The 11443-nt window shown below is 47.0% G+C and overlaps 1 protein-coding gene across 1 annotated transcript; it reads right to left on the bottom strand.

The window, feature by feature from the left end:
* Window positions 1-3677: 3677 nt before the first annotated feature.
* Window positions 3678-11413, bottom strand: LOC115320726 (COMM domain-containing protein 5). The gene is made up of 7 exons (XM_029980864.4): window positions 11083-11413; window positions 8602-8762; window positions 8487-8515; window positions 6871-6921; window positions 6604-6699; window positions 4918-4993; window positions 3678-3934 (listed from the first exon to the last, which is right to left on the bottom strand). The coding sequence occupies exons 1-7, from the start codon at window positions 11210-11212 to the stop codon at window positions 3824-3826; spliced, it is 654 nt and encodes a 217-aa protein (XP_029836724.2). The 5' UTR covers window positions 11213-11413; the 3' UTR covers window positions 3678-3823.
* Window positions 11414-11443: the final 30 nt, after the last annotated feature.

The raw sequence follows: 11443 nt of genomic DNA, 5'->3' as shown, positions 1-11443 counted from the left end.
CTCGACCGTCCCTACACCCGAGTGGAGCATCTTCCCAGTTTGAGCCCATTTCAGCAGGTCTGAGCCATCCATTGTTGCATATAACTATTCTGCCACACACTCCTATAGCACAGTATAGCCTCGTTACAACAAATCTAGTTGCAGCAGATGTTCAGTTATTGTTTCATGCCGATTTGCGAAGTCCGGTTGGTCTTCCTATCTATGCCATTGAGGCGACTTCGCTTATTACAAATTCTATTACAGCTAGGGTGACCATAATCCTCGGGGTAAAAAACAGAACATAGGGTGGGAGAGACGAGGCAGAAAAAAAAGCTCTGCTTCACATAAATGGAAATGCACACATTTTTCCAAAGTGCTTCTTTGAGACCACAAGTGCTTTTCTTCCCCATTTTTTTTTTATAATGCGGAAGAAATGTTGCCGACCGAAGGACGTCAAATTCAGTGATATAGTAGAAGAGGCTCACATACAAACATTTATCTGAACAAAATGTATTAGCAGATGCAACTACAGTATGTTTCATAGTATGTTTATTTTCATATCATTCGCTCAGTACCGATTTCACAACTACTATGCACATTCCCACAAAAACGGGAGATGAGGCTTCGTCAGACCAAAAATATGAAACGGCAGAATTGAAGTTCTAAAATGGTACTGGAGTCAATCCCACCCTTGCCCGTTCCCATCTGGATGAGCATCGTACCGGCGTGCAGTCGTGTATCACTACTGCGTGACGCACGTTAAAGACCCCAGGCTAGCGGTTGTACTGCACTGGCTAAATTTCTCACCTACAGCTGGGAGACTGGTTGACCATTGAGGCAGGCCAAATTCTAGGCTGTCCCGTCCAAGACGGGACATCTGGTCACCCTAGTTAAAACATTCGTTTGGATATACTCAACTATATTAGGGAGTTTGCAAGCAGTTCACCATTTCATTACTGCTCGCTCTTCTATGACTTTACGCGACTTTGGTTCAGCAGCAGTGGCATCCATAATATGAACTGCTGTCCTTGCACTCGGCGCCTCACAAGCCTCGTATGACCCAAAGCACGCAGTGACGACGCTCGCAGGTACAGCTCGACAAAAAATCTCTACCTGTCGAAGTCTAGATTGCTCGGTAAACCAGTTCAATTCTAATATCCATTCACATTTCGTTAGTCTCGCTGGCTAGAACCGACTCCATTCACAATCTACACCGTAAAGTCTGTAGTAAAAAGTATCTGCGTTCTGCATACTCCTTTTACGACGAACCAAAATCCACATCACTATCAAAGTCTGTCATAACGAGTTTATAATGTATGTCCATTATTGTTTTCTGCACGCTTATGTATTGCTTTATTGCAAGAATGATGTCAAGACCCAGACGTGTATGCTCAACTGCCGGTCAAGAAAGAGAAGTTCCTTGATGAACAAAAGTTTGAAAACCCCTGCTGAACACACTGCTTGTGCCATCTGGAACTGTAAAAGGGGCACTAAACCACTTTCTACGATAGTCTATTTATGGTCATAACTCAATCTAAGGGCCCTAATCATCCTTAAAAGCCAAACATTGCATTCAAGCGTGGACAATTTCTCTATTAGAATCAGTATCAATGCGGAGTGCAAGTTCGTCTGCTTCTTTTTTAGGGGTTGTGGCGACGTCGGAACACCGAGCTCCGATTGAAGGATAGTGGGTAGACCTTAAAGGGGTCGTGAAACGCTTTTCCAACTTTTTCCTGTTTAGCTTTCTTCCTGAACTCATAAATTGAGCATTCCACCAAACAGTTCAAGAAGACGAAAAGAAGGGAGGCCCCTTTCGCTCGGAATCTGGTTTGTGTACCTGAGCAGAGCCATTGTCCCCCTAGATTAGCCCGTCGCTCAAAATTCAGACAAAAGTTGCTTTCCCCAACCCGTTCATTCCGAAGCTGACAGTGCTGCGAAAGCTATGTGCTCGTTGGGCCAGCCACACTTGCCACGTGAGCATGGCAAATGTGGCTGCAGAGAATGAGGTCAGGTGATGAAAGGGAGGTGGCTGATTGGTCCAGCAAGCGCGTAGCTTCCACCACGATGTCAGCTTAGGGGTGGAGGGATTAAGTGAGGTCCGATTTCGTGTGACGTCAGTTTGAACCCGAGGACGCGCTTTTGGGACCGCGGATGTATCACAGTGAAAAGGCAGAGAGCTTACGAAGGAGAGGAGGTACGAAATAGTCCGCTGTGTTTTCAAATTTTCGCACAAAGTCAGGCTTTTGACTTCCTACCTTTTTTCTTTTGGCCAACTGAACGATGTGCTATTAGTAAAATCCCAATCTAAAATGATTTATCCCAACCTAAAAATCGTTTCATGGGCCCTTTAAAGCAAGCTGCCTTGAGGTCTACCCACTATCCTTCAATCGGAGCTCGGCGTTCCGATGTCACCACAACCCATGCAAAAGAAGCAGACGAACTTGTGCTCCGCAAAGATAGATTGCCTCGGAACTATTGTAGACACCAGAGGGCGCCATCGCACGAGGAAAAGCAAAAGAATGTGATGCTTGGCTTTTTAGGATGATTAGAGCTCACAGATTGAGTCACAACCATAAATAGACTATTGCAGAAAGTGGTGTAGTGCCTCTAAGCAACCAAAGTTGCTCATGCAAGCCTGCTTTTCAAAAGGCCACTGGGAGTCTGTCAAGTGGGAACACTATGTGGAGAGCAAGACGTCTGCTTCTTGCGCTGCAGTTGCAGTGACGTCAGAAGGACGGCGAGCTCCGATTGAAAGGGTGGCGGGTTTAATGCTATATGCCTTCAGGTCTACCTACTATTTCTTTCGATCAGCCAATAAGAGCTCGGCGTTCCGACGTCTTCGCAGCCTCTGTACAGAAGCAGACAAACTCGTGCTTCGCATAAATGGCTAAAAGAGCACAAATGCCGACAGGAACTTGCAATGTTACTCAGCATTGAGAAAGCGAACAGATTTGCTCTCGTAAAGACAAACACTCCATGTAATGCCATATACTGAGGCTTCTCAAACTTTTCAATCTTGAAGAACCTTTATCTTCCTCGATTGGCGGCCGAAAAAACCCCTTTCGAGGTTGGAATTGATGCGATGCAGCAGCGTAGAAGCCTACTTACCTTGTAAGCAATGATGTACACGGTAGGGACTGTGTTTCATAGCTACGCATCACTGGGTGGCTGAGGTCTTCTAAAATTGTGCTTACACTTGGAAAAAAAAAACATTACCGTAAAATACTGGGCAAGCGCCCACTCAAACCTTGGAGATAAAAAAAAATGGGGGATGGGCACTTGTCGGGTCATCAATTTTACATATAAATGTACTGTGCGTGTTTTCTCAGATCTTACAAATTTGGGAATGGGTGCTTAATGTGGAATGGGCGGATGTGCGGTATTCTACGGTAACTTCAGGGCAGGAGCAGTTAAGGAAATCGGTGAGTTTGAGGAACCCACAAGGGGGTATTCTGGGGGCGCCTTGGTTCCTAGGAGTCTAGTTTGAGAAGAGCGAGCCACTCGTGTCATACAAGTTCAATGTTCTGCAAGTCTGCGCCCCCCAAGCGAAAACAGACTTGTTTTTCTAGTTTTTTTTTGTTCCAATTTAGCATGCCGTTTTGAGCAAGAAAATCTTTAACTGAGACATCGCTAAAATCTTGCAATGAATCGAGCAACAAAGGCACGTGGGACGGTCAAGTTCTAAACACCACAAAGCAGTGGCCACAAGCCAGAATGTTTTAATCAAACTACCAATACTGGGCAAGGTCCAGACCAGTCCACCAATGGGGACATCGGCAGACGAATCTTGGGGATCTTTGCCAGGGCACGAACGCACTTGCGAGTAGAGTGGGAAGAAACGTTTTCACTGGAGCGACTGTACTGGTATCTTGTCGACTTTCTTCTCAAGCTCCTCCATCTCCTTCAGTGCTGTCGCCACTGCGTGCCGCAACTTGTGAAATTCTGCTCTCTGCACCTAGAGGGTGGAATAGTAATTTAGATACTTAATCATGCCAGATACAATGTAGCTCACTAAATTAATCCCCCAAAGATGACTAACACGGCACCGATCCTTTTTCTGCCTGGTGCGTAGCTTTTGCAGGAAACTGTTCGCAGATGTTTGGTGGTATTCGGGCAGCAGTGCGGTGGTGGTATCGTGACGTCACAATAGTCTACCTTTTTTGAGTAATGAGTGCCGTGGGGTGGTTTGTCCACCAACTACACAAATGAAGGGCGGCCCAACAGGACTCCACTCATCAAAACACGTTGATATTGAGCCATTGTATCGGTTTTCGTCACTTTCTATGCCCCTAGCTACCGATACCCAGAAATAAAATCATTAAAAAAGAGGATATACGTGGAAAGATGGCGCTGACAATGTTGGTCGTGTGGGATGGTGCCCTCCGAAGATGGAGACAGCGAGAAGCAAGGCCTGGCAAGGAATGTGCACATGTGCAGAAGCTTACTGGAAAAAGGTCCATTGCACTTTTCATATTTTTAATGACTGTGTCATAGCCTTTCAGCTAAAAGGTTCAGCCGTCAAGTGGCTCCAGGTAGTACACGACGATTGCGTGCGCATTATAAATGCAGCCACAAAGTCGGTCAACTTAAGAGTCGTCGAGATATCTGCCGTTTTAATTAATTTGAATGTGCCCATTTCGGAAGCGAGTACTGAAAACGGGACAACCCTTGGTTGTCCCGGTTTCGGTACACGCTTCCTGTCGGCGACACAAGGCGAGAGCACTAGTTTTCTCTCGCTACATTGTGCGAGCGGAGCACACTAATGTAAACCTAATTGAGTACAAATGTACGCAAAGCAAAAGGTACACGTCGGCCCCATCGATTCTCGCATCGGGCAAAGTGCAGCGAGGAATTGCGCGTTGGTGTTTACGGCGAACGTATATATAGTGCAGCGAGGAATTGCGCGTTGGTGTTTACGGTGAACGTATATATACTCACTTCGAAAGAATGACTCTTGCCGTCGGACGTGTCTATTTCCATGAGTATGGATGGTTCAAGAGCTCTGCTCAGGACGCTGCAAAAGCGGTAAAGTGGTGATGATGCTGCTCAAGCTACAAAAGATTTTGACCAGACGAACAAAATCATGGATATCCTGAGAGATTCCCCACCTCCCAAAAGACAACCCACCCCTGTTTTCGGCATGGTACTCAATTTTTTTTCAAAGACACCAAAAGATAGCTTATTTTTAGCAAATTCAGCGCCTCGCTCAATGGCGACGGCAAAAATGGGGTTAGTTAGCCATGGCAGGAGATAAGCAACCATTATTGACTGGGGGGAATTCCATGCTTCATTGCCCCCCGTTGAGATGGCAAGTCTAGCGGCTCACGTGATCTAGAAATAGCGGTTTTTCAACTTCTGTTGATCACAAAACAAAAGTTAGTCCAGTCTTTATATTTGCTCCATTTGCTACCAATTTTAGGTGGGCTATCTCTCGTGACATTACGGGAGATATGTGTCCCCCAGAGGGAAGACATGGATAGTGGAGACAACTCCAAGAATCTTTCAATAGAGTTTTCTTGCTTCCAGAGGGTCTACCGTTTGATCCAAGAAAATGTATACAGTAGGCTCGCATTATTTCAAACTCGGAAATTTCGTACTTCTGGTTAAATCAAACAAATTTCAACATTTTTATTGTCCCGCTATGCTTTTCATGTATTCATAAGCCGCTTAATTCTAACAGCGTTTTCGTGTAATTAATACCTCTTGTTCTCGCGACCCCCGTTGAGTGTGCTTCTTTCTGAGCACCAGAGCACTGCAGAGAAGCAACACCCGCGAAACTTGCTTCCGCGGGTGTTGCTTCTCTGCGGTGCTCGCTGAGAAGCGCACTCAACGGGGCTCAAGCGGGCACGGATGAATTGTGAAATTTAGCACCAAGCGAAAATTTTCACAGCAACTTGCGCAGACGCTGCGATGTGGCGGCATGGCATAGGTACACGTCACAGCATCCGCACGAAATCATTATGAAAACTGCCGCGCGGATCCTGTTTTCATCGCGCATGTGTACCCCGCTTAATAGTCCACACTCGACAACTTCTTGGCCCGATGAACAAACTTAATTTTGTTTTGAGTTGTCATCTGCTGTCTAAACAGTCCATGATAACACTTTTGAGTGATAGACAACCTCTTATGATCGGTAGGCCTATCTAGAGGGAATCACCAAATATCTGCTTTGTATGTGTAGCCATTCCTATGGCTACACATACGAAGACACATACACATACTTTCATCATATTTAGATAAATTTTCAATAATTTGAACTTCTGATAATTTCGACAAAATTTGTGGCTTCCTGGAGTTTGAATTAATGAGTGTACTGTACTAGCAGTATAGGTGTCTGGCAGAACTCCTAATTTGTAAAACAGCCATGCCACCCATCTCGCCTGCTTCACGCCAGCGCTCTCTCATTAGGCTTTACCACTTTGCACTGATTTCTTGGGGAAGCGGCTGAGAAGCACCTCGGTGGGCTCAGAATTTTGCTGGGATGGCTGCTTGATACGTCCTTCGCATTTATTTCAAACATTTTGAAAGTAGGGTTCGTTACTCATTGGGACATGGGTGCATGCTCAAAATTTTGCGGTAACGGTATGTGAAAGTAATAGTATGAAAACAAGAAACGCGTCTCACTTGGTGGAAATGCTCACGTCGATCCTCCACCTCAGACTTTCCAGCGTGGGGTAGCTGGGAGCACCGTCGATGGTTTTCTGGTCAATGTTGGTTCTCCTAAAAGCGGGAGAGAAATGTCTCGTGCTTTTGACACGAGCACTTTGTGCACGTGTCCCAAACAGAATATGTGGCCTTGCAGATGGCAACAAAACGTCACCGGGACGTCGGAACATCTCATGTACTTCCACAGGACCACGTGTTCTGCTATGTAGTTGAACAAAAACATACCTGGGACCAAACACGATGCTCGCCAAATCTTCCACAAACTCGCCGGGAATTCTGCGAGCAGAACGGGTATTTCAGAGACACCTTACAGGTGCACAGCACGACACTGCTGCCACGAACAAGCGATCGCCGGTTTTTTCCACTTTTCTCTTAAAATCTAAAGGCTGCCATCACATAACTACTGGAGTGGTGGAAAGTGCTTACTTGAGGTGCTAACCCAAATAGTAAAATTTAGTGCCCTTTTGAAACGAGTCAGAAAAAACTGACGATGCCGCGTTTGCGCCAGCAGTAATGCAGTGTACCTCTGGTGGAACCCAATAAACATGTTTTGGGGCCTCTTTGCGTAGAAGCGGACCTGCAATTACTTCCTTTACTGTCGAGGCTTATTTATTCGGGATTAACCGAGCAGAAGTACTATCGTGGACACTGTTAGCTATAACACGGCAGCGGCGGCCGCCCCGTACCTTCAGCGCCCCATAGCAGGCGCCGTCCGAAACTCCGCGCATGCGCCGTGTGGCGTACTCGCTCTTCCCGCCTGCGAGCACACCCTCGCTTTGTCGTCTGCTAGGCACAGAGCAGACGACGCCACAGCGCTTGCCAATTTTCACCCCGTGGGCACCTCATACGCGGTGGTTCGCTGAACCATGTTCAGTGAACCACCGCGTATGAGGTGCCCACGGTTGATTCCCTGACTCCACTGGCTAAGGATAATCATTGTATACTAAATGTAACATCACGGTAGATTAAAATTTTTTATGAGACAAACTTGCAGTTATCATCCGTTTCACTTTAGGTCCAAGTGCTGCGGACGCTATGAGACGATATGACCCACCAAGCAGCGACAAAAGCACTTTTTGCACTTTATTGGGTCCCCCGGGGATGCACTCCGTGACGTTGCACCTTTGCCGCTATTTGATTGGCTCTGTCGTTTTGAAGCGTACGCTGCGGTCGGACTTAAGGTGAAATGGAGTATAACAGTCTATTTCTGTATCGCACCTGCTGCGCTCATACATATCAATAAAAATGCTGTTTCTGACAAAAAAAAAAAAAAAATCTTAAACAGGAGTTATGCTTTAATGACTCTGCAATCTGCCCCAATACAAATCGCCGGTTGAAAATGAGTTTGAGACCAGTTCGCTATAGCGAGGGTACCAGACGAGCAGCACTGTAGCATCGCCTGCTCTGCGCCTAGCAGACGGTAAAGCGAGGGTGTGCTCGCAAAAGGGAAGAGCGAGTCCACCGCACGGCGCATGCGCGGAGTTTCGGACAGCGCCTGCTATGGGGCGCTGGGGGTACGGGACGGCCGCCGCTGCCGTGTTATAGCTAACAGTGTCCACGATAGTACCTCACACGTGCACACACTAAGTATTCCATATTTACTGCTCGTTTATACCTGGGCAACACAAATATTAGGGTATGAGCTCCAGGGCCATAGCAGAAGCTTTCTTTCCAGAGAGTAGCCAGGAAAGTCCGAAATGCATACCCCAAACTTTTTTTTTCTAGATCACCTGTTTAGCAAACAATGGCATGGATGGTTTTCTCAGCACCGAAGACAACTTGGACGCGTCTGTCGTATTTCAGGCAGGCTCACATGAACTGCTTGCAAGTTAGCTACTCACCGTAGAACTTCCAAATCCTCCTTGAATGTCTGCAAGAAAGAAGAGAGGATCAAATGGGACGCACATAACGGCAGCGTGGACGACAGCCATCGAGACAGCCACAAGCGGTACGTACCTCCTGTTTCAGCACCGTGGTGGGGAGCCTTAATGCTGCCCGAAGCAACGTGTGGAGACCGCTGAACACGACGTCCAGACTGTCTGGATCCGGCGAAGAGCTCCTGAGGTCTGGGTAGGCGTCAACGGGTATCTGGCGTCCCTCGAAGTCTGCCACGGCAACTGTTCGTCAAAAATGCCAGCTTTTTAAGAAGAGAACACGAAACGAGGTTGTCTCATAAAATAAACGGACGAATGAATGTTCCCTAATGCTGCATAGGTCAAGAGGAACACTGGGTGTAATGCTTCTCAATAGGAGCCCTAAGCCCCTCCTCCTCCTCCTCCTCCTCCCTCATAGTAGAAAGAAGGGCGAGAGAGAACGGCAGGGGAAAGGAAAAGGACCGTTTTCAAGAAGAGGAGGGTCTGCCATGTGCACACCCTCCTTATGCAACGGCTAAAGCTCAAAAGGCGACTGGCTCCCAGCGTCGCAATAATTCTCCAGACTTCTGAGCGGCTCCATCTGTTCCCATTTTGCTTGAAAATAAGTGCTGCATTATGTTGCTCAGGTGCTGACAAAACCACCAGCGCAATCTTGCGTTGTGCTAGTCATGCACGCTAACTTTGTGAGTGTGATTCGCGCCCAGGTCAGGGAGTTTCCGTAGTTCATTTCAGCCGTCCTGCATCAATAACCGCAACAAGATTTGGAATTCTACAGACACATCATCCATCGTCCGGAAGGCGCAGCGAAGGAAAAGGAAAAAGGGTCGAAGGCCGAACTACCTACTAGGCCGAGGCGGCGTAATAAAACTTCCCGGGTGAAACGTCATGCTTAGAAGAAGAAAAAAACAATGCAAACGGTTGTCGTAGTATCACCTGTGCGAAACATTTCACCACGACTTTGCCAACTCGCTGGTTGGTGCAGCATGAATCATCCCTTCGTCCACAAAACACAGGCGATTGCCAGGCTAAAGCTACTTTCCTAGCCTGAAATGCCTTGCTTATTCTGTCAAGTTACAAAGGCGCGCCGCATGACCGCTTCTGCACTCTGTACGCCACTGCTTCTGCATGGGAACACACCATTAGTCCCTAAAACTACCACAGGAGGCGCTGATGGCGCGAGAGACAGTGCTATAGCAGCATGCACTGAACATATAGTCACTAAACAAGATGAAAACGGCAGAAGGAGTCTTCTTGTATCCCACCGCCAGCACGAGCTTCCTGCCTTCCCTAACGCCTCGGCGTCCCATGCACCTTGAGCATGCGCGCGCATCCAAACAGGGGAAGGCTTGAAGCATGTGTAGGAGGCTGGACGTTCAGAAGACGTGCCTCGTCATTCTCACCCAAGCTGTCAGTGACCACAGACTACTAACGTTGCCATGTGCAATGCAATCTTATCAAGAAGCGTGCGTCACGCGAAGTGAACCAAGAGTTGAGCAACACAGCGCTTATTTTCAAGTAAAATGGGAAAGGACAAGTAGCGGAGGAGGCGAGAGAGGCGTCACAATTACGGAAGCCAATCGTAGTCCTAGCTTTCGCCACTTGACGTCGTCTTTATGCGAGAAAGGTCTGTGGGAAGGAAAATGAAGGCACCACTGAGACAAAACATTTTGTTTCGGCATGGTTAACGTAGCAACCGGCTAGACTAAACTTTTCATGCTCGAAAATTAAGATTGCAGAAAACGCCATCTCCAATCCTAGGTATCGAAATATATACCAGCTCGCCTGCCTACTTGCTTTAACTTCAACGAGGTTACCGGTGTTATCCAAGGAATGACGCTAAGTTTGTTGTTGTTGCTTTTTATTATAATGGGGATGGCTCGACGGCCTGAAGCTGACCTTTAACCAAACCTGGAACAAAGCAAGGTTTCAATGCTACAAGAGCTACCGGTTTCTAAATGGCGGTCAGCCGATTAGACGAGGCTGGCATTCTGCGCCTCATTCGAATGTTCACGAAAACGCTTATTCACAGTGCGCTCATGTATCGCTAGCTGGGTGATGCATGTTAAAGGCCCCAGGCTATGCACAACCAAAGTTCGTCTGCTTCAATTTTGCAGGGGTTGTGGTGACGTCAGAGTGCCGAGCTCCAATTGGCTCGGATTGAAGAATAGCGGGCAGACCTCAAAGCAAAGCTGCCTTGAGGTCTACCCACTATCCTTCAATCAGAGCCAATCAGAGCTCGGCATTTTGAAGTCACCACAACTCCCGCAAAAGAAGCAGACGAACTCGCGCTCCGCTTAGCGGTCGTACTGCACTGGCTAAATTTATCATTCTGTCTTGTACGATTGTAAAACTTCTCGCCTCCACGCCTCATCATCTGTTCAATTTTTGTCCATTAGAGCGGATTTACAACTAAGGTGTCGCTCCGATGTTGGGTAATTCAGGGTAATTTGTGCACTTTCTCATCGAAACAACTGACTAAACAGAACACAACACGAAGCAGCTCTCTGCCCCGTCCAACATAAAGCTGGGAAAGCATCTACACGATTTCATCGCCGATACTTACTCTTGAGTAAGCTTCGAAACGTCTGCTTATCCAGCCCCGGCAGTAATTTTTTTAGAGATCTCACTTCTTTTGGGATTTTGGGACCTAGAAACAAGGTTTTCTCGGTCACGCCTCCAACTCCCGCCGCCATTTTTAAATTTCATCGGATTTTGCAGGGGGCAGCAGATAAATAAAATTGTTATATAATAACACAGAACCGAAATCCTAACAGGCACCGCATTTAAACGCAAAAACGTGTCGAAGACACTGGCACAACGTGATTAAACAACAAAAACATTCCAAAAAGCACAAAATGTCAGTTTCACCCAGACCGGATATTAAGGTTCGAGAGTTCAAGAACTAATTACTTCCGGTTTAAGTT

The sequence above is a fragment of the Ixodes scapularis genome, unplaced genomic scaffold (genome assembly GCF_016920785.2).
Source record: "Ixodes scapularis isolate PalLabHiFi unplaced genomic scaffold, ASM1692078v2 PGA_scaffold13__105_contigs__length_92229423, whole genome shotgun sequence".
NCBI lineage: Eukaryota > Metazoa > Arthropoda > Arachnida > Ixodida > Ixodidae > Ixodes > Ixodes scapularis.
This window is presented reverse-complemented; position numbering and strand designations above follow the sequence as displayed.

Excerpts from the sequence above, each read along its gene's own strand:
- LOC115320726 (XM_029980864.4), bottom strand. The coding sequence starts at position 11,212 with ATGGCGGCGGGAGTTGGAGGCGTGACCGAGAAAACCTTGTTTCTAGGT. Across the intron at positions 8,763-11,082 it reads GTTTCGAAGCTTACTCAAGA|TTGCCGTGGCAGACTTCGAG; the intron begins GTAAGTATCGGC and ends TTTGACGAACAG. Across the intron at positions 6,700-6,870 it reads AGCATCGTGTTTGGTCCCAG|GAGAACCAACATTGACCAGA; the intron begins GTATGTTTTTGT and ends TCCCGCTTTTAG.